Below are 18,777 nucleotides of genomic sequence, written 5' to 3'. Positions count from 1 at the left end.
TGAGCGAGTGACGTCAGGACTTTGGCACACTATAGTGTAGATTGGACGCATACAATGGCAGTGAGATAATACAGCTGAAATAGTGTGTGTGTGTGTGTGTGTGTGTGTGTGTGTGTGTGTGTGCATGTGTGTCTGTGGTATTTTAAAACATTGAACATCAATACATGGTGTCTAACAAAAGCAACGAGGGCCTTCATTTCCATAGAACAGAGAATCTCGTCACAGATAAAAGCTGTAATCTGAGACAGCGGGAATATGTGAGAGGCACATACCACATATCCCAGATATAATCAGAACAGTAAGGTCAGGTACCAATGCCCACTGAATATAGAGAGATTATGTATGATGTAAGTAAGTGATTATGTGATAAGATTTAGCTCTCAAACCTGCCTTACTCCATATGAATACTGTATGTTTTTGTGCTTGGTGTTCTCAGCCACCATCCAGGGGTATTTAGTGGCCATATAGTAACTGTTCAAATTGGAAACCTTCAAAAAGACCTACATTTCAGCAACAGTGATTCAAGTGCATCAATTAGACACTGCACAGCAATGTGCACAGAGTAGGAACGCAGAGGAGAAATATGCACACAATGGAAGGCCACTAAAGGCTGCCCAGCAAAAAATAGAAAGAAAGAAAATCAATCATAATGAAGATGAAAGTGAATATGAACATGTACAATCATGCCCAGCATAAAGGTGACGTTTAAAAAAAAAAATACTGATTCAGAATGTGGCATGGGACACTAAACTGTTTGGCTGTCACATCAACAAGCAAACACAATGTCGCTCGATGAAAGACAGGCGCGCCAGCATGCAGCACATTAAAAAAAAAAAACATTGGCAGGAATACTGATAGGAAGGAATTTGGCTTGTAAGGTTTTGGTACTTAGAAGCCATACTGTGTACATATTATGGGTGATTGTTCCAGCGCGGACGCAATATGCCCCCCCCCCCCCCAATCACTTGGTCTAGTAGGGACGGTTAACCCTCTAATGCTGGAGACCCACCGAGGTTTAGTTATCCTCCTCGTCGTCGCTGACAAAGATCCTACCCTCCTGAGAGGTCTCCCTCTCCCTGATGAAGGTCTGCCGGATGGCCTCCAGCTCCGTCAGCTCCAGGCGCACCTTCTCCAGGTGGAAAGCCCGGCGGTTCTGGATCTGCCTCATGGGGAACGGATTCATGTCCACAAAGGCCATGTTCATCAGTTTCCTGTAAAAGGTGGAGGTACAATTAAGGTGGAATATCTATATAATGAAACTATCTGTGTATACATCGTTTATAGAGTATAGAGTGCTATGTCTACATAAAGTGCTATTTAAGTTACATAAGTTGAGCCTATGCATACGCCTGTAGGAGGCCGAGGCTAGGGCTAATATTATGGCTAGGGCTAATATTATGGCTAAGATGGAGTCTGAAGAGGTGGAGTTTAGGAGGTTTTGGGGCAAAACCAAAACCACTCCCTCTGGTGGAGTTAGCTGGTTTAGCAAACTGTTTGAGGATCCAATGGAGTTAGCTGGTTTTGTCATAAGCGCTTTGTAATACTTTTCATTCGTTCAATATATATTATATATATGCCCGACATCGACCATATCCTAAATAGGGATGCTATAGGTTGAAAGCGGTTAATAATAATAAATAATAAACATAATTTCTTGATAGAACAATGTCACAAACAGCTTTATGAAAACAGGAAAAAATGACAGCAACATAACAAAAAGCATGCTGTCCTTATACTGGAAACCCAAGCTCCATCCATAGGGAACAGACTGTGTAATACCACACCGGGTTGGCTGGATGGTTTTACCTTGAGTCCAGGATTGTGCGTGTGAAGTATCGAAGGTACTTGAAAATGGTGGTGGAGTCTTCCAACTTCAAAAACTCCTCCTCTTTGTACTTGAACAGAGCGAGGGCGAAGCGGAATATGATCTGCAAAGAGAAAGTGGTATGAAGACGCCCACAGCATGTCAGGAGAAAGCAACATGTGAAATCGAATTCCACTGAAATGTAACACCATTTCAGGACACTGATACCTACTCTCTAGAACCATTACTGTAGGCTAACGATGAAATGCACCTGGGAATGCGAACCCTTACCATCCCTCACTATGCTAGCCGAAATCTTGCAATCTTAGTTTTTCCCCCCCAGTTTTCAGAAGAAACTATGTTTCTATGTCAGTGGTGCTTATCCTTTTTCTTGTCAAGGACCCCCAGAATTATCTGTATTTGGCTGCGGACCCCCATCTGAAAATATGTTGTTCCAGTGACCAGCAAAGTTTTTTTTCTTTTTTTTTAAGATATTTTTTTGCGGCTTACGCCTTTTATTGATTTTTGAAGGGACAGACAGTAGGCTGACAGGAAACGGGAGAGAGATGGGGGATGACATGCAGTAAAGGCCGTGTCGGGTCCGGGAGTCGAACCCGCGGCACACTGCGACTAGGGTTGGGATTCGGAACCGGGTCCATTTCAGACCCGGTTCCGACATTGCGGATCCGGAGCCGGTTCCATCGTTTTTTTATTAACGGTTCCCCAAACGGTTCTCATCAGTCGTCATTTAGCTCCGCTGTGTCTGTGCAATGTGCATGCATGCAAGCAGAGCCTGAGGTGACGTCACCCCACCTAAAGGAGTGTGTGGGGTCGGGGAGGATACGCCCACTGTTCTGTGCATTCAGCGACCGCTCACCGCCGCGGAGCGAGTGATGTCGAAGAGATCTCCAAAGTGTGGTTAACAGAGAGGGAAATGACTCTGAGGATGAGCACGCAAAGTGGAATAAATGTTATGCTATAGTTCCCTGCAAAGGTTGTTGCAACTTGTACCAGTTGCACGTCCACATTGATGAAACAACTCAAAATCAATACGCCTACACGAGTCCACAACTCACGAGAATAATCTAGGCAAATCGCGTTTGAGAGCCATGCGGAAAGCTCACACTCCCCGCAGCTCCACCACAGCCGGCGGGGGATGAGGATGATGCAAGGCTGGTTCACTTTCCCCAGGCTAGTAACGTAATAGAAAATAAAAACTACTAATGTCTACAGAGCTTTTCATTAGGTGTATTGTACAACTGTTAATGGTGTTAATTTAGAACGCCAATGTCTCGACGTCTTTCTGTCTGATATTTTATGAATCATGCCAAATCAATTTTCTGCACTTATTTTTTACAACTTATAAGCAACTCAACTGCTTTTGATTTGGCTTTAAATTAATCGCGTGACTGTTGAGAGCCCAGCGTTTAGGTGCATATACCTCCATAGATTGATTAGCCTACTTTATAAACAGTTTGCAGAAAAAAAGCACAGGAACGTAGCCTACAGTTCAATACAAGGTCTGCTAAAAGGATTTTTTTATTCCAAGAAAGCACTATTTGTTTCCATTAGGGTAAGGGGTCCTTCATATTAAATTAATCTGAACATTAAAGACAACATTTGTCACCACAACAATATCATTATTGCAATGTGTACTGTATTTAATATACAGCAAATTGCAATATATAGAGTAAAAATGATATTGTTGTGGTGGCTAGCTGGTGGTGGTGGTGGTGAAGTTTAAATAATAGTGCCACCTCATACTTGTAAAGTGCATTTTCAATAATTTCATTAATTAATTTGTTTTTATTATGTACTTGGTTAGGTTAGTTATAATATAAGCATCATTTATGTCAGAAAAAAAGGGGAAAAAATAATATTAGGATCCGTTAAGGGAACCGTTAGGAACCGGAACCGTTAAGAGGGATCCGGGAAGGATCCGGAACCGTTAAAATCCTAACGAATCCCAACCCTAACTGCGACTGGATTACCAGTCCGGTGCCCAGACCGTTACGCTACGGCCTGGGCCACCAGCAAAGTTTTTAGTTAAAAACCTTCGCTCTGAAAAAATATATATTCAAAGATTTGTGCCACATTTCACGCACATTTTCACGCACGCACACACACCTGATCAGTAGTTACACTGGCCTCGGGTCCTACCTTGGGCCCCTCGTACAGGAAGGCGTCCCAGACCTTGAAGAGGATGTCACTGACCACGCTGTCCACGAACACCACCAGGAACCAGTTGAAGGTGATCAGTGAGAAGTCCACCTTGTTCTGCTCAAAGTGAGCGTGGAGCCGAGGCAGCTTCTCACTCATCAGGTCTTTGAACACACGCTGGTCCACCTGCACACAGAGATACAGTGGAGTGTGGATGTGGGTTAGGTTTTAATTTCTAAATTAGTACTACTAGCCCTTACCTGTTGTGAGATATTTGCCCCCCCTTGTGGCCGTGGGGGGTACTGTGCCCGGTGCGTTTTTAATTCACTAATAAATTCATTAATAATCATTAATGTGTCAAATGGTCAATGCCTGTGTGAAAAGTGGGAGCGATTGGTGCAGGCAATGAGGAGCTACGGCTCTGACACTACGGCTTTGACACACAGACAGACATTGTTAGAATTATAGTATGATGTAGGCATGTAACGATATATCGTATATCGATATATATCGATATTATATGGCTATGGATATTACTCATTGCTGGCTGTCTGAATACCAAAACATTAAATAAATAAAAAGGTCATTAACATTTTGACATATTATTATTGCTTATAGCAGCTTTACGTACAGTACTACTACAAAGTAAGTGTACCAGTTTACACCACTAAGTACGGTTGTACGCATGAGCTCAGCTCTCTTGCTGATATGATGATCCCATGAAGTGATGTTAAGTATAGACACTAGAGGGCAGCAGAGCATTGAGCCTCTCTCAAGGATGCCCCCCCCAAAAAGAAAAACGCCAATAAAAATTAAACAAACAAAACTAAAAAGTCAAAGGACATTAGGACATGTATTTTTATTGCCTGAACAGACTGCTAACCAAACCAGGACACATTACATCACAGTTTTATGTTTTCCCACAGCAGCAGCAGCACAACACGTGTCACATTTCTGCTGAGCTAATGCATTCTTCCTCTAGTGAGTCATCAGCAGCAGTGTCCTGTCACAGGGACATGACATCATTAGTCCACTTAGACCTGATAGGACGCATCTGTGTAGTTGTCATGCTTATAGCTTTTAACCACTTTAACTGCTATTTTCTACTATAGCTGTTGAAAAATAGCAGATCTACAAGCTTATAGCTCAGAGGAATATTATCAACTGCTGCCCTCCATGAGGCGGTTTAGAGTCAATAAATATAAGAAAAACTGACTAAATAACGCTTTTGTACATCTGTCCTGCTTTTAAACCAAATTCATTAAACCAGAGGATTATGTTCTTGTTCCTGTCTGTTTCTGTGATTTTTGTCCTGTATGTCTATCATTTTGTAATGTATTGTGTCTATGTCTTGTCTGTATCTTGAACGGTGACTTCATGGACGCAAAACACATTTCAGTGCAAGCTGACAATAAAGTTGTATCGTATTGTGTCGTATCGTATCATAGTGCGGCACCGAGTTCCACGCTATGAGCTTGTAGAGCTGCTATTTTTGAAAAATCTTGAAAATGTGTCGCAAATCTTTGAAATATATATTCTTTCACAGCAAACGTTTTTAACTCATATCTTTGCTTCTGGGAGGTCCCTAGAACAAAATATTTTGAGATGGGGGTCGGCGGCCAAATATATATCATTCTAGGGGTCCTTGAAATGAAATAGTTTGAGAACCACTGAGTATAGAATCATAGGATTATAAGAAAACTGTCACGATTTAGAAGACATTTGTAGAATCTGGTCTCAGGTCTCAATGGATTAACAGATGTACTCTGGGGCAGCAGCATGCCTCAGTATAAAACATCTCTAGTGTGCACATGGTTTACCTGAGAGCCCAGCAGTGTCTTAGTGTAATAGTCCCTTGGCATGAAGACCTCCACGATGGCTATGAGGCACCAGAAAGCATCCTCTTGGTCCAGATAGAGCAGAGCGATGGCTGCCAGCCTGACAGAACGGACACAAATAAACCTCCCTGAAACATACTGTATATTGTAGGTAATCAAAAATTTCTGACTTCAGCTTCAACTTTAGTGTGGCAGCGGTGGCCGAACGCTTTGCGGAGCGGTCTTGATACCAGAAGGTCGCCAGTTCGAATCCCCGGACCGGCACGTTAAAATTACCACAGCTGAAGTGCCCTTGAGCAAGGCATTGAATCCCTACCATGAAATGTTCTATGAGCAGGGTGTGGCTGTAAACAAGCATCTCGAGCTTAGTCCACTTCCCTGGGTAAACAAAGAACTTTGCTTTGCTTTGCTAGCTTGTTTAGAATATTACCGCTTCTAAAGAGAGATCAGTTTTCCGACGGCGATGTAGTAAAGGAAGATTTCACCTCCCGGTTTTCGGGGAGGGGGGGAAGATGAAAGGCGTCTCCCACTCGCACTCTAGCGCCTTTATTCGAAAATAATACCAAATTGTTAAAATGTACGGCACCATCAACCACATCCACAGTACCTGTTGAGTCCTTGGCAGTAGCCGATGTCGGGATTCTTCCAGGAGAACGCCATCAGCACGTTCCTGAGTTTCTGGATGCCGTCTGCGCTGGGCGAGGCGTAGTGCTTGTTGTTGGGCAACGTGCGCAGCAGGTCCAGCTCGATCTGCTTGGAGGCCGGGTTGGCCTTGTCCTGAGCCATGGCCAGCAGGGTCTCGTAGTAGTCCACAGGCTTCTGCTCGCGGAACTTCCGCACGTGGAAGCTGACGCACCAGTGCCACACCTTGGAGCAGTCGCACGGTTATTAGAGTTAACTTTTTTTTTTTTTTTTTTTTTTTGCGGCTTACGCCTTTTATTGATTTGAAGGGACAGACAGTAGGCTGACAGGAAACGGGAGAGAGATGGGGGGATGACATGCAGTAAATGCCGTGTCGGGTCCGGGAGTCGAACCCGCGGCACACTGCGACTGGATTACCAGTCCGGTGCCCAGACCGTTACGCTACGGCCTGGGCCTATTAGAGTTAACTTAACCTAAAAGAAAAACTAAAAGAAAACTAAAAGAATATTTTCGTTAACTGGAACTAAATAAAAAGTAGAAGAGTGAAAGAAAGAAAGAAAGAAGAAACTAACTGAAACCATATTTTGTGTTTACAAAACTAACTAAAACTAAGGTAACTTAGTTTTCGTTATTTTTTTATAATCTGTAACTGAATATATATATTTAATTTTAAATGCTATCTTTTCTTGAGTTTTTAATTACACAATATTTACTCTGGTCCTGAAAAGGGCCGACAATACTAAAACTAACACTAAAACTAATAAAAACTAAACTAAAACCAAGCAAAAACTAAATAAAAACTAGCAAACCCACTCTAAAACTAACTAAAACTAACTGAATTAGAAAAAAAACAAGTCAAACATTAACTAAAAACACAACTATAATGAAAATAATAATATGAATTCTAACCTTGGATCGGTGCACGTGAGGCACGCCGCTGCGCATCAGGGCCTTGAGCTCCGGGGAGCGCACCAGGTCCCGGTTCATGGTGCTGGCCAGGTAGTTCTCCCACTTCACGCCCACAGACACCTCCTGGTCCGTCAGCGACAGGGACTTGAGCTCCAGGGCTCTCACCCTGGCCACGAGCTTCTCCTCCTCCTCATCCTCCTCATCCACCGTCTTGAAGCCGCAGATGTCGTACTCGCTGATGCGCGCAGAGAGGGGGAGAGAAAGAGAGATGGTCAGAGTGAGTGTGGAAATAGTGTGGCCCTCTGGAGTGAGTGTCGGAATATTGTGGCCCTCTCCATCATCAAATAAATGTCCCGCCCTTGATCTAGTCCATACCTGACAGTGTGTGGTTTAAAGATGGGGTGGCCCTCTTGCTGGTCGGTGAGGTCCAGCTGCAGGGCGTCCTCCAGCAGTCTGGAGATGACCTCCCGGGCGGGACTCTGCTCCGATGACGAGCACACCGGAGTCTTCACCTCCTGCAGCAGCACCAGGTACTTGCTCTCGATCTGACACAGCTTAGCCTCCAGGGCCGTACACTGGAGAAAAGACACACACGATGGAAGAAAAGAACGTGAAACAATAGATTATCTGTGCAGTGAAGGAGTATACAATATAGAGTGCTATGTATACATAAAATGCTAATTTATATATCTAATAAAAATGCTAAATATTAATCTAAATTACATACATTTAGCCTTTGCATACACCGGTAAGGTCATCGAGGCTAGTGCAAGTGCTACGGGCCAAGATAGAGGGTAAAGAGGTGTGTTTTCAGACTATGGCGGAAGATTGGGAGTGAGTCTGCAGTTCTGATTGCAATGGGAAGTTCATTCCATCGTTTTGGAGCCAGAAGGGAGAAGGATCTGGGACCAGTGGAGCGCTCATTTTTAACAAAAGCAACAACAAAATCATCTATGTACTTGTACAGTACAATGTACTTCCCCATAATGCTACACTGTTGCTATTCGTTAAATGACTCCATTGCAATGCAACCTGCAGGAGAGTGGATTCTACCTTGGCTTCCAGAGCTTTCTCTCTGCTCTCCGAGTTCCTCCGTAACACCGTCAGCTCCAGGATCTCTTTGTTCAGAAACTTGTTCTGGGATTTATAGCCCTGAAGGCTGTCCTGAAATGGAGGAGACAAAACCATGGTGAAAATAAAGAGGACATTGACAAGACTTCAACAGGATATAGCCTATGATTGGCTAATTGAAATTCACCAACTACAGCTTCTATCTTCACTTTCATATCGTTGCTGTCTGGAGGAAACCACCCAACTCCATTTTTGAGGTTTTTGATTTTTTCTTTTCATAAATCAGTGCAATTGAACACCATTTACGTCTGTGTGTTGGTTAAAAAAACCTTGAACCAATGGAAAGTATTAAAAAGCACTTCGGACAAAACCTCTTAACTCCTTTGGAACCTCAAACTGTCTGCTAAACCAGCTAACTCCACCACCTCTCACCCTCTCATGCAAGTAATTGACAATATATAAAGTCACAACACCAACTTTGATGAGGCAGTATTGCATTGTTGCAAAAATGTAAGGTTTTCTTGATTTCCTGGAAAAAAATAAAAATAAAAAATTTCTCAGCAGAGATATCCAGATGTCTTCAGCTATCTACTGCACCTGCTGTTATCTACTATATAATGCGCCACATCTCTGCGTACATGTGTGCGTGCGTACGTTTACGGTTGTATTGCACGTAACTCGAGAACCGTTTGACCCACCGACTTCACATTCGACAAACGCGTTCCACACCCCCACAGGGAGTGCAGTGCCAGGTATCGAGTCGGTCGGACCCACGGTTCTGGCAGTGGGTCAACAACTCCTTTCACCTGGGCCAGGCTCTGCCAGAGGGACTAATGAGGCCAACTCCTTTCACCTGGGCCAGGCTCTGCCAGAGGGACTAATGAGGCCAACTCCTTTCACCTGAGCCAGGCTCTGCCAGTGGGCCGAATTGATTGCCAAGTACACATTTCAGTTTGCAGTCTTCACACACAGATCTCCATGTGGGACACCGGCTGACAGTTAAAACGGGTGCTATGACAACGTATATCATTAGGTTCCCAAGTTGCATCGTTCCCAAGTAGGCTGGTGGCCGACTGCGACGGGCACGTACAGGTCTAGTAGTTTCATAATGTATGAATGAATGCAGTCGAATAGACTTTGTCTACCAATACCTTGAATTCCTGTAGCTCCTTGCCGAGCGTTGGCGAGCTGCATTCGTTGGGCTGGCCGCTGGTCTCCAAGCCCTCCTGGGACAGTTTGATGATGGCGTCGTCCTTGGCTTGGATGGTCTCCATTAGCATGCCCAGCTGCTCGTTCATCTCCCCCACCTTGACCTTCAGGCCTTTCAGCTCCTGCTGCAGGCTGTCCTTCTCCAGGGCGAGGCGCTCCATGTGTCCACACAGGGCCCCAATCTGTCCGTCTCGTTCCCGGAGCGCGGCCTCCGGCTGGAGGACTTCCTCCTGGATCGAGGCCGGGGGGGCCGAGGTCTGGCCTACCGGAGCTGGGCTGGTGGAGTCCTGGGCCAGTGGAGCCCAGGAAGCTGCCCGACTCAGAGGTTGTCTCTCAGTCTGGGAAGTCCTGAGGGTCTGCTGCAGAAGTCTGACCAGCTCCTGGTAAGTAGAGGACAGAAAAAAAACACATTTGGTCAAGAGTAAGACAATAACAGGGTCAAGACAGGTTCATGCTTCGCTTTTAAGCCATTGATTGGGAGAAGAATAACAAAATAGGAGTGTGTTTCAGTCCAACTGTCATGTTTTACTTCCTCACAGAATAGTTTAATCAGAAATTGTCAACAAGACAAGGGTACAATCTACGGTTTGTATGTTCCTGAATCCTGACACAACAAGCTTCAAAATAATAATTGGTGGTTTTCCCCTGGCCTGGACAACCAATTATTTTTTCTCTCCATTTGGTTTGTTCAGTAACAGAGATCCTGTTACAGAACAAACACTAGCAATGATTGTTATCGGAATATAGAGCTATTTAACACTTAAATATCACTTAGCCCGCCTATATTCCAATGCTACTTTTAAAAGGCCAAATGTTGTTATCTCAACTAGAAAAACAAATTATAATGTAATAAGAGAACTGTTTAAATCATTGACATATTGGTGAGAAGAGGTTCGCACAGCTCCAAGCATTTTATTTGAGGAAGAGTAAACAACGTTTCGACCCCTTCGGGTCCAGAAGACCCTGCTGGATCACATTTAACATAAACAAATACTTTTTTTGGTATAGAATAGAATAGAGCTTGGTGTTACGGCTGAAAATCTAGCTTTTATCGAATTGTAGAGGGCCATACTGACTGACATATTCAGTGCTGTGTGTGTTCACTGCATAACTAAATCCAACCACAACTAAATAATAAACGATCAAATATTAATATTTATGTCCATGTTATCTGCCCGACTAATTGTGTTGGGTTTAAGGTCCATTTTTACTTGATGGCGATATTTCCGGATGCCTTGCAGAGTGAGAGAAGAAAGACATTGAAAGACACTGACCACAGCTACTCAAACGGAGCATGTATAAAGTTGTACTATTTCTGGACAGCTTTCTATGATAGCAGATTTTGTGCATGTATTGTATGTGCCCCGAACAGAAACTGAGAGTAATCTGTAAGCTGTAATTGACACAGCTGCTATTGTCGTTGAGAGAACTGCTGTTTCGGTCCTCAGCATGACTACGATCATGACTAATCACTTGCTGTCTTCCTGGTTATTAGTGAGGAGTCAGAATTACATCTGGGAACCCATCGGCAAAAAAGAAAATAAAATATTTGTTTTCCCTTTGAATCTGCAGAGCTCTGAATGTGTCTTGAGAGCATTGACTAAATGGGGAGCTAAACATGGTAAAGATAGCTTTACGCTTCAGCCAACTGATGCGTCAACACTACTAGTACTACACAAGATATTATGAAAAGTCACACACACAGTTTCCAGTGTGAGAGAGAGAGAGAAAGAGAGAGAGAGAGAGAGAGAGAGAGAGAGACATGCACATGCACCTTCTGGCTGAGCAGATCCTCTCTGAGTTTGGCCTGCTCCTGGTGCATGCGGTTCAGTTCTTCCTGTTGACCCTGAAGCCGGTGCTGCATCTCTAAGGGTCTGCTGCCGTTAAACTCCACCGGCGAGCTCTCGGCACTGCGCGTCTCGACGGCGGCGCCACGGGACGACTTCCCGGAGCCCATCATGTCTCGCAGCAAGGGCCTCCTGTGTCGTGATGAATTGCGTCCGAAGTCAAAGAGGGACGCTGACCCGATCGAGTCTGAAAACACAAGAAGAATAGAACTTGCCATACAAGCTGTTCTTTGGCTTCCTGTAACCAAACCCTTTCCTGAATCAATCACTTTGCCATGGCTATGTTTTTTACGCTTTGTTTAAAAATGGTATGAGTGTGGATATATGTTTTTTGAGTGGTGCAACCACTCCAAGGAACAGCAATGTCCGTGTTCACCTATGTGTTGTTCACCTATGTGTTCATGTGACGTTAATTAATGAGCACCAGTATATGACTGAGTACCAGTAGGGGCGCTGTTGTGCCAGAAACAGAGAGAGGGATAGTTCTGCACTGTTGCCTGCTAATGAGAGAGAGAGGGGGTGGGGTGTGGAGTTGCACCACTCAGTTCACACGGGTGTGATTTTTTAATCACAACATCAAACTTCATACTGCAAGTGTGATAATTGACAAATGTAGCTAACTAAGCTAACTAAGCTAGCTAAGCGCCATGTGATGACAGACACCCTCTTACCAATGTGGTCATTGTGAAATAGATGTAGTACATACCGTACATACGCATTTATTGTGCAATAGCTGTACATTCATCCACTTGTACATACAATCCTGGATTTTGTGTGTGTCATAATTCTTCCAAGTAGGCGAGTCATACAGTACATTACATAAAAATAAAAACTGTATTCTGATAACGTGTACTTTAAGTTGTGGTTACTGACAATGTCTAGTACTCTCTCTCTGACAATAGACTGCACTAATAATACTTAATTTATCACAACCATTTCACTTACAGTACACCCAACCTCATTTAGAAATGCTACATACAGGTTGCAGTTCTTATTGTTTACTGTACATACGGTAGTTTTGTATTGTTTGTTTTGTTACTGTATCTAGCTGCCGCTGCTGCATGTATTGTAAACGTATTGAGTCAATGACCACCAGAGTAAAATTCATGTACCGTATATATTCTTTCATATTCAAAATGCTATCTTTGCTATGAGAGTCATGCTAAGCGGGGTAAAGGTCGTGTTCATGTCTGACAAGTGTGGGTGGGCAGTGTTGATTTTGTCAATTAAAGCATGACGAAAAATGTTACCTTTTTTTCACTGACAAATTAAATGGTAACTAAATGAAAATTAAGCTATGATGACTAAAATGAAGACTAAATAAATTGACAATTTCGTCAACAAATAAAAACTAGACTAAAATGTTAGGGACTAGTGGACAAGAGGTCCAGTATACCTGTAAGTCATTTTACACTTTGCATGCTGAAAATGGCAGATCTAAAGGCTCACAACATCTGCTATTTTCTGCAAGTGTAAAATCAGTCATTACGACGGCATCAAGGCCCGCCAAAACAAATATTTAGTTGACTAAATCAACTGTAGATTTAGTCGACTAAAACTAGACTAACGCTAAAACATTCCAGGTGACTAAAATGTGACTAAAACTAAATTAACTATTCAGAAGACTATGACTAAAATCAAAATTTGCTGTCAAAATCAACACTGCGGGTGGTGTGGAAGGGAGTGGACCTACGCCTGTGGGTGGTGTCTGGGTGAGGTGGTTTCTGTTCAGGGATGTCCTTGGGCGGAGGGTCCACCAGCTCCCACTCTTCGGAGGCGCTGTTGGTGTAAAATACGCTGCGCCTGTTCTCGCCTCCGCGGCCCGGCCGCAGATGAGACATGGAGTTCCTGACAGCGGCGAAGACATAGGAATTAACTCAGAAACGGAGATGGACTTAAAAAACATGGAAAGCAACAGGAATGTGGTAGTTATGTTAGGTACTATCAGAGTCGGAGACACAAACTGCTTCACTAGAGGACTGTGGACGGGAACCCCTTTCGGTGTTTTAAGCATTATGTTATACTTTAACTATTCGTCCCCATCACTGGTGTGCGCTCCTACCTTTTTGTTTGATACTTTAGCTTGTAGATCTGCTATTTTTGGAAAAATCTTGAAAATGTGGCGCAAATCTTTCAATATACTGTATATTCTTTCTTTCAGAGCGAACGTTTTTAAGTTTAACTCATCTTTGCTTCTGGGGCAGGTCCCTGGAACAAAATATTTTCAGATGGGGGTTGGCGGCCGACATATGATTTTTGGGGTCCATGACATGAAATAGTTTGAGAACCACATAGGTTTTTCAGAAAACTGTCACGATTTATAAGACATTTGTAAAATATGGTTTCAGGTCTAAATGTCACCTTAGGTGACATTGTAAAATATGCCATATGTCATGTGTTCTACCTGCACAGCCTTTGTGATCTACTGGTAGATCACGATCTACCTTTTGGGCACCCCAGTCAGGCAACTGGAGCAGTGTCATAGCTGGATTCTTACCGGAGTTCGGAGCCCCAGTTCTTCAGGGATAAGTTGAGAGGATTTTTGCCGGAGGAGGGCCCTCTGGTCGACTGTATGCCCACCATTCCACAGCCGTCCGATTCCATCTCCATGGCAAAGTCACTGCGGACCTTCTCCATGTTCTCGCATGGCTTCTCGAAGATAAATGCATCTAAAAATTCAACATGAAGAGGCACGATCAAAGATTGGGGGGGGGGGGGGGGGGGTACTGTTCTCCACCAGTTGCCTGGGATTTACATTATGAGGAAACATTGTTCGGTACATTGAGGCACGCAAACATGACTCAAGTCTAAAACTAGGAAATAGAAATCCAGTTGTCTCATGTGTAATTCCTGGAGTATCACTTGATGTCTATCAGTCAATCAGTAAGAAACCCATTACCCACTGGTAAACTGGTTTATCTGTCTGTTCCTGAGCAGCTCTCCATCCGGCACAGACAACACAGGCTATTATTGAGGTCAGTGGACTAATTTTCCATCTTCTGGATGGTGCAAAAGTGAGTCAGGGAACATGTGCCGACAACGTTGGGTCAGTGCCAGCCAGGCAGCTCTTAACCACACCCAGCATGATGATGTCATCGTCACACAAGATGCCATTGACTCACTTTTCATTTTTACACTGCAATTCAAAGACAGAAGACAGGGATGGTTTTGAACGTTACGGTTCAAGGCCAAAATGTGAAGGGCCCTTGCGCACACACACACACACACACACACACCCCCTTGGAGACCGGCTAATATGATTACTGAACATTCAACACAGCGAAAAACTCCAATTAACGAGCTTTAACTCCACATCAAAATGCTGAAACTAATTTTCCAGCCCTTCTCTCGCCTCTCAATGCATTTCATCAGAGTTTTCTGGCAAGGATCAAAGGGCTGTCATATCCGCAATCGTATCGGACAAAAAGCAAACAAGTAGCTGAGTGAAAAAAACAAGTATTTCGCAATGGCCCTGTCTGTGGGAAACACAAAATAAGGCAAAACACATCACCATATTGGTCCTATATTTGCCCAAACCTAATTAAGATGTAATATTGCTAATATAATTGCTCCAATGTTTAAACTCAATATTGCATAGTCCTTTTATCTGCAACGAACTTTGCTGAACTTTGCTGTGTATCATTGGTCAAACATGGGTGTTTGTTTAGCTACAGCAGCTGTGTGAATGGGAATGAGTCCAGCTGAGGTGTACACATCATGAGAACACATGCCATGCATGTGTGTGCTTGTACTTGTGGAAAATCTTGAAGTCCTTCAAAATCCTACAAAGTGAAGGCATTTCATTGGTCATCATTTTAAAAGGGGGTTATGTTATGGTACAGGCTTTGTGCAAAGGGGTTTGTTAAGTTGAGGGTTAAAGGGGACTTTTCTAGTATTTATGTAAATCCTATTATTCTATTCCGAGTGTGAAAATCGGACACAAACACTCCCCAGTGTGTTCTGTGTGTCGACAGCTCTCTCTCTCTGTACTGTAAACTCTGTCTCTGCCAGCCCACGTTAAGTGACTGCCGGTCAGTCACTTTACTGGATCTTCATTGGCCTCACAATTCAATTAGATTTTATTACGATTCACCGATTTGATTTGATTCTACGATGCCTCTCAAATTTCTATATTTTTCTTACTAACTTACTTACTTATTACTGCAACTTCTTTTACTAGATCATCCTATCCCTCAAAACCTCAGTAATGTAACCAAATGGATTGTGATGCCAGAGGATTTGGGCTTTCCATAGTAGAAGTTCACAACGCACATTACATTACAACATTTAGTGCGCGTGTAGATCGTCACAGATGATTTGGTGGAGAAATGTGTCCAGATTTTCAAAGTACTTGTTGATCTCAGGCAGCCTCTCTACGTCATATTGAAGGAGCATCAGTATAGCGTTAGCATGTACCTTGACGTAGCGTCACAGTTCAATGTGACAAATTCTCATGTCAGTAAATTATTTTCAGTCATCAGTATTGTGGCTCTGAGAGTCAAATGGAAGCGAATATGGTTTGTACAGAGTTGGTGATGGGCAGTGGTGAGAGTCAAATTAACCTTAGGGGTTCCGGCAGGGGGGTCTACACTTTTTTCACTTGAGAGCTACTTTCAAAACCAGCTACAAGATCTACCTACCCAAATAAGTATTATCCCTTGCTGAAAATAGCCGCGCTGGCGTTGCATATAAGACAAACACACTTATGTGTTATCTGTAATGCTCCTGACATTTGTGCGCAACACTATTGGAAACAAAGTATTGCATTGTGGGTTTGAGCTGACATTTTTTTATTATATTTAAATGATAAACTTTTAGAGGAATGTCATGTGGTCTACCTGTACAGCCTTTGTGATCTACTGGTAGATCATGATCTACCTTTTGGGCACCCATGGGTTGGAGAATTACGCATTAGGAATCTATGGATAGTGCTCCCTGTATGTGTGATTTCGCGCATGCGTGTCCTTTGCTCTACCGTTGTCCTTTGCCACCAGGCCAGTGGGGGAGTATGTAGTTGTAGGAGAGCTCCAACAGTCCCTCTGCCCAGCTCCCCGTGTGTTGCTGTAGTCCCAACGCTTCTGCTGTAGCTGCTGGAGCCAATAATGCATCTCCCGTCTATTGGCAGCCTACGCACACACACACACACACACACACACACACACACAAGATATAAGATTGAAATTACTGTATAATGATGACATTTTGACCATTTCATCGGGAATGATATTACCCACGAGGGTCGAAACTGGGAGCTACAGAACAGTGTGCCGACTTCACTTCTCCATTGTACATTGTACACATGTACACTTCTCCATTGTACATATTTTTGTTCAGCATTTTTATTGTTTAATGACAGGCCATGACATAACTGACAACATGTCACAATGACTTTGAGTGTGTTTCAATCCGAGTGCCACAGGCTTCCTGGTCAGGTCCTTCTCAGATATGTCATGTGAATCATAACAGATGATACTTTCATTCTCGGTACCAGCCCTGGGCCAACAACGCCAATTAGGGCTGTCAAAAAATATTAACCATTCATAGTATACCATCTGTTCACTGACGGAGAGTTTAGAAAACAATAGCCTACTTTTAGAAACAAGTCTGGGTTAAGTGAAACTAGAGGTGGGTTTTTTTTTAAACCAGAAATCCTGGTGGTGATGACACCTGCCTTAACTGGGCAGTTATGGCACTGAGGAGTGAGGACATAACTAAGTCGAGACATCCCCAGGAAATCCACTGAACCCGACTGAATAATCACAGACCAAGACTTTCATTCAATGTAGACTCTCAATTGACACTAGTCTAGTAAGTAATAATAAGAATGATCAGCAATATAATGCTGTAGTCTGTTTTAGAAGCCTACACATTTTATCTGGTGTCACTCATACACTGTATGTATGATAACAGAGAAAATGTGTATCAGACCAGTTCATGTGAAAATTAACTGATGCAAACAATGTATCAGTCAACATTAACTGATACATTGTGTAACAGGTATAAATATCTGTTATTGCACTTATTGCCTATGTTATATGCCCGTTATTAAAAGTAAAAGAAAGCAGTTCATCAACAAAACAAGCCTCCAGCAGCTCGTGACAAAGCAGGACTTTAACAAATGGGTGTGTCTGTCTGCAACTCTAACAAAGAGCATTGAAAGTGACAAGTGACATCCCAACCAAATAAAGGGCCATATTTGCAGAGCAGTGATATAGCCATATCCTAACTGAAAGGATGTTTAGATTTGTAGTACCTTCAGGAGAAATTCCTTCCCCGAGGTGCGGATCTCAAACAGTCCCTCGTCTCCCTCCACGTCGTAGCTGAAGCACGCGTCTCCTATCTCGATGTGTCCAAGCGGCAGGGCGTCCTGGGGCGTCTTGAAGTAATACAAGTAACATTTTCTCGGATCATAAACAAACCACCTCGGTTTGTAGCCCTTCATGGGGCCCTTGCTCGCCTGTTTGTTCAAGAAGCCGCATAGTTTCGGGGGCTGCTGCTGGTCCTTATTATTATTATTTGCACCCTGCTCCACTAGTTCGGCCACAACAACAACAACATGCTCCCCGGACTTGGAGGAGGCCTCGGTTTGCTGTGAAGCTGCTGTGGTGGTGGTGCGATTCGCAGCTTCGCAGCCATCCTCATCTCCATGCATTTTTCTTCTTGCCTCGAACTTTCTTCTTCTTGCAATGCAATGCCCCAGTACTTCTGTTTCCATCCGCATGACCGGTTGTTTCTGGTACACAGGGATTATGGTATTAGTAGTTCTTCTACGTAGCTATACAAGAACTACAATTACAGCAAGTTCAGTATCTGCACAGCCAGATGGCGGTATATATCGATATCATAATTGATAATAATTATGTGACAATAATCTAAAGCCCTTTTTGATTGATTGATTGAAATATTTATTAACAGTTTGTAGAATTTACAGTACATTTTAAGCACAAACTCAATACAAAGACTGTCAACTGTGAGTGGACGACCCAATTAAGCATTACACTTGTTTACAACAGGGTCCACATTGTTCAATTCATCAAAACATTTAAAGACATACAGACATTTAGAGACATACAAATAGACATTTCTATGTAGCTAAAGTACAGAACAGGAATTCATCATATGGGAAGCAAAAAAGGGAAAAGATACAATATACAGTGAGGGAAAATGGGGGGGGGGGGGGGGGGATTCAGATTTTACAGAGGCCAGTTTCGAATTGCAGCCATCCGTAGGTGCCCTTTGAGAGCGGTTTTGAAGGAGTCAAGGGATTCACATGTCTTAATGACTGTTGGTAGGGCGT

The 18,777-nt window shown here is 43.3% G+C and overlaps 1 protein-coding gene across 1 annotated transcript; it reads right to left on the bottom strand.

Annotated features, from left to right (window-relative positions):
* Positions 1 to 956: 956 nt before the first annotated feature.
* tbc1d2b (TBC1 domain family, member 2B) lies at positions 957 to 18,144 on the bottom strand. Its single transcript, XM_083763873.1, has 14 exons — positions 17,734 to 18,144; positions 16,456 to 16,606; positions 13,978 to 14,149; positions 13,174 to 13,328; positions 11,408 to 11,667; positions 9,576 to 10,013; positions 8,407 to 8,517; positions 7,729 to 7,928; positions 7,354 to 7,588; positions 6,410 to 6,669; positions 5,785 to 5,902; positions 3,965 to 4,150; positions 1,807 to 1,928; positions 957 to 1,211 (listed from the first exon to the last, which is right to left on the bottom strand). Exons 1-14 carry the CDS (start codon positions 18,130 to 18,132, stop codon positions 1,016 to 1,018), a joined length of 3,003 nt encoding a protein of 1,000 aa, XP_083619999.1. The 5' UTR covers positions 18,133 to 18,144; the 3' UTR covers positions 957 to 1,015.
* Positions 18,145 to 18,777: the final 633 nt, after the last annotated feature.

The sequence above is a fragment of the Protomyctophum parallelum genome (genome assembly GCF_964188405.1).
Source record: "Protomyctophum parallelum genome assembly, chromosome: 4".
Lineage (NCBI taxonomy): Eukaryota > Metazoa > Chordata > Actinopteri > Myctophiformes > Myctophidae > Protomyctophum > Protomyctophum parallelum.
The sequence above is the reverse complement of the archived record's forward strand: the minus strand, read 5'-3'. Positions and strand labels throughout refer to the sequence as shown.

Bases quoted from the DNA above. Each gene is read 5' to 3' on its own strand.
- tbc1d2b (XM_083763873.1), bottom strand. From the start codon at position 18,132: ATGCATGGAGATGAGGATGGCTGCGAAGCTGCGAATCGCACCACCACC. The intron at 14,150-16,455 runs GTAGAGCAAAGG...TTGAATTTTTAG, and splicing joins CCTGGTGGCAAAGGACAACG to ATGCATTTATCTTCGAGAAG. The intron at 4,151-5,784 runs GTAAACCATGTG...CTCTGTGTGCAG, and splicing joins AGACACTGCTGGGCTCTCAG to GTGGACCAGCGTGTGTTCAA.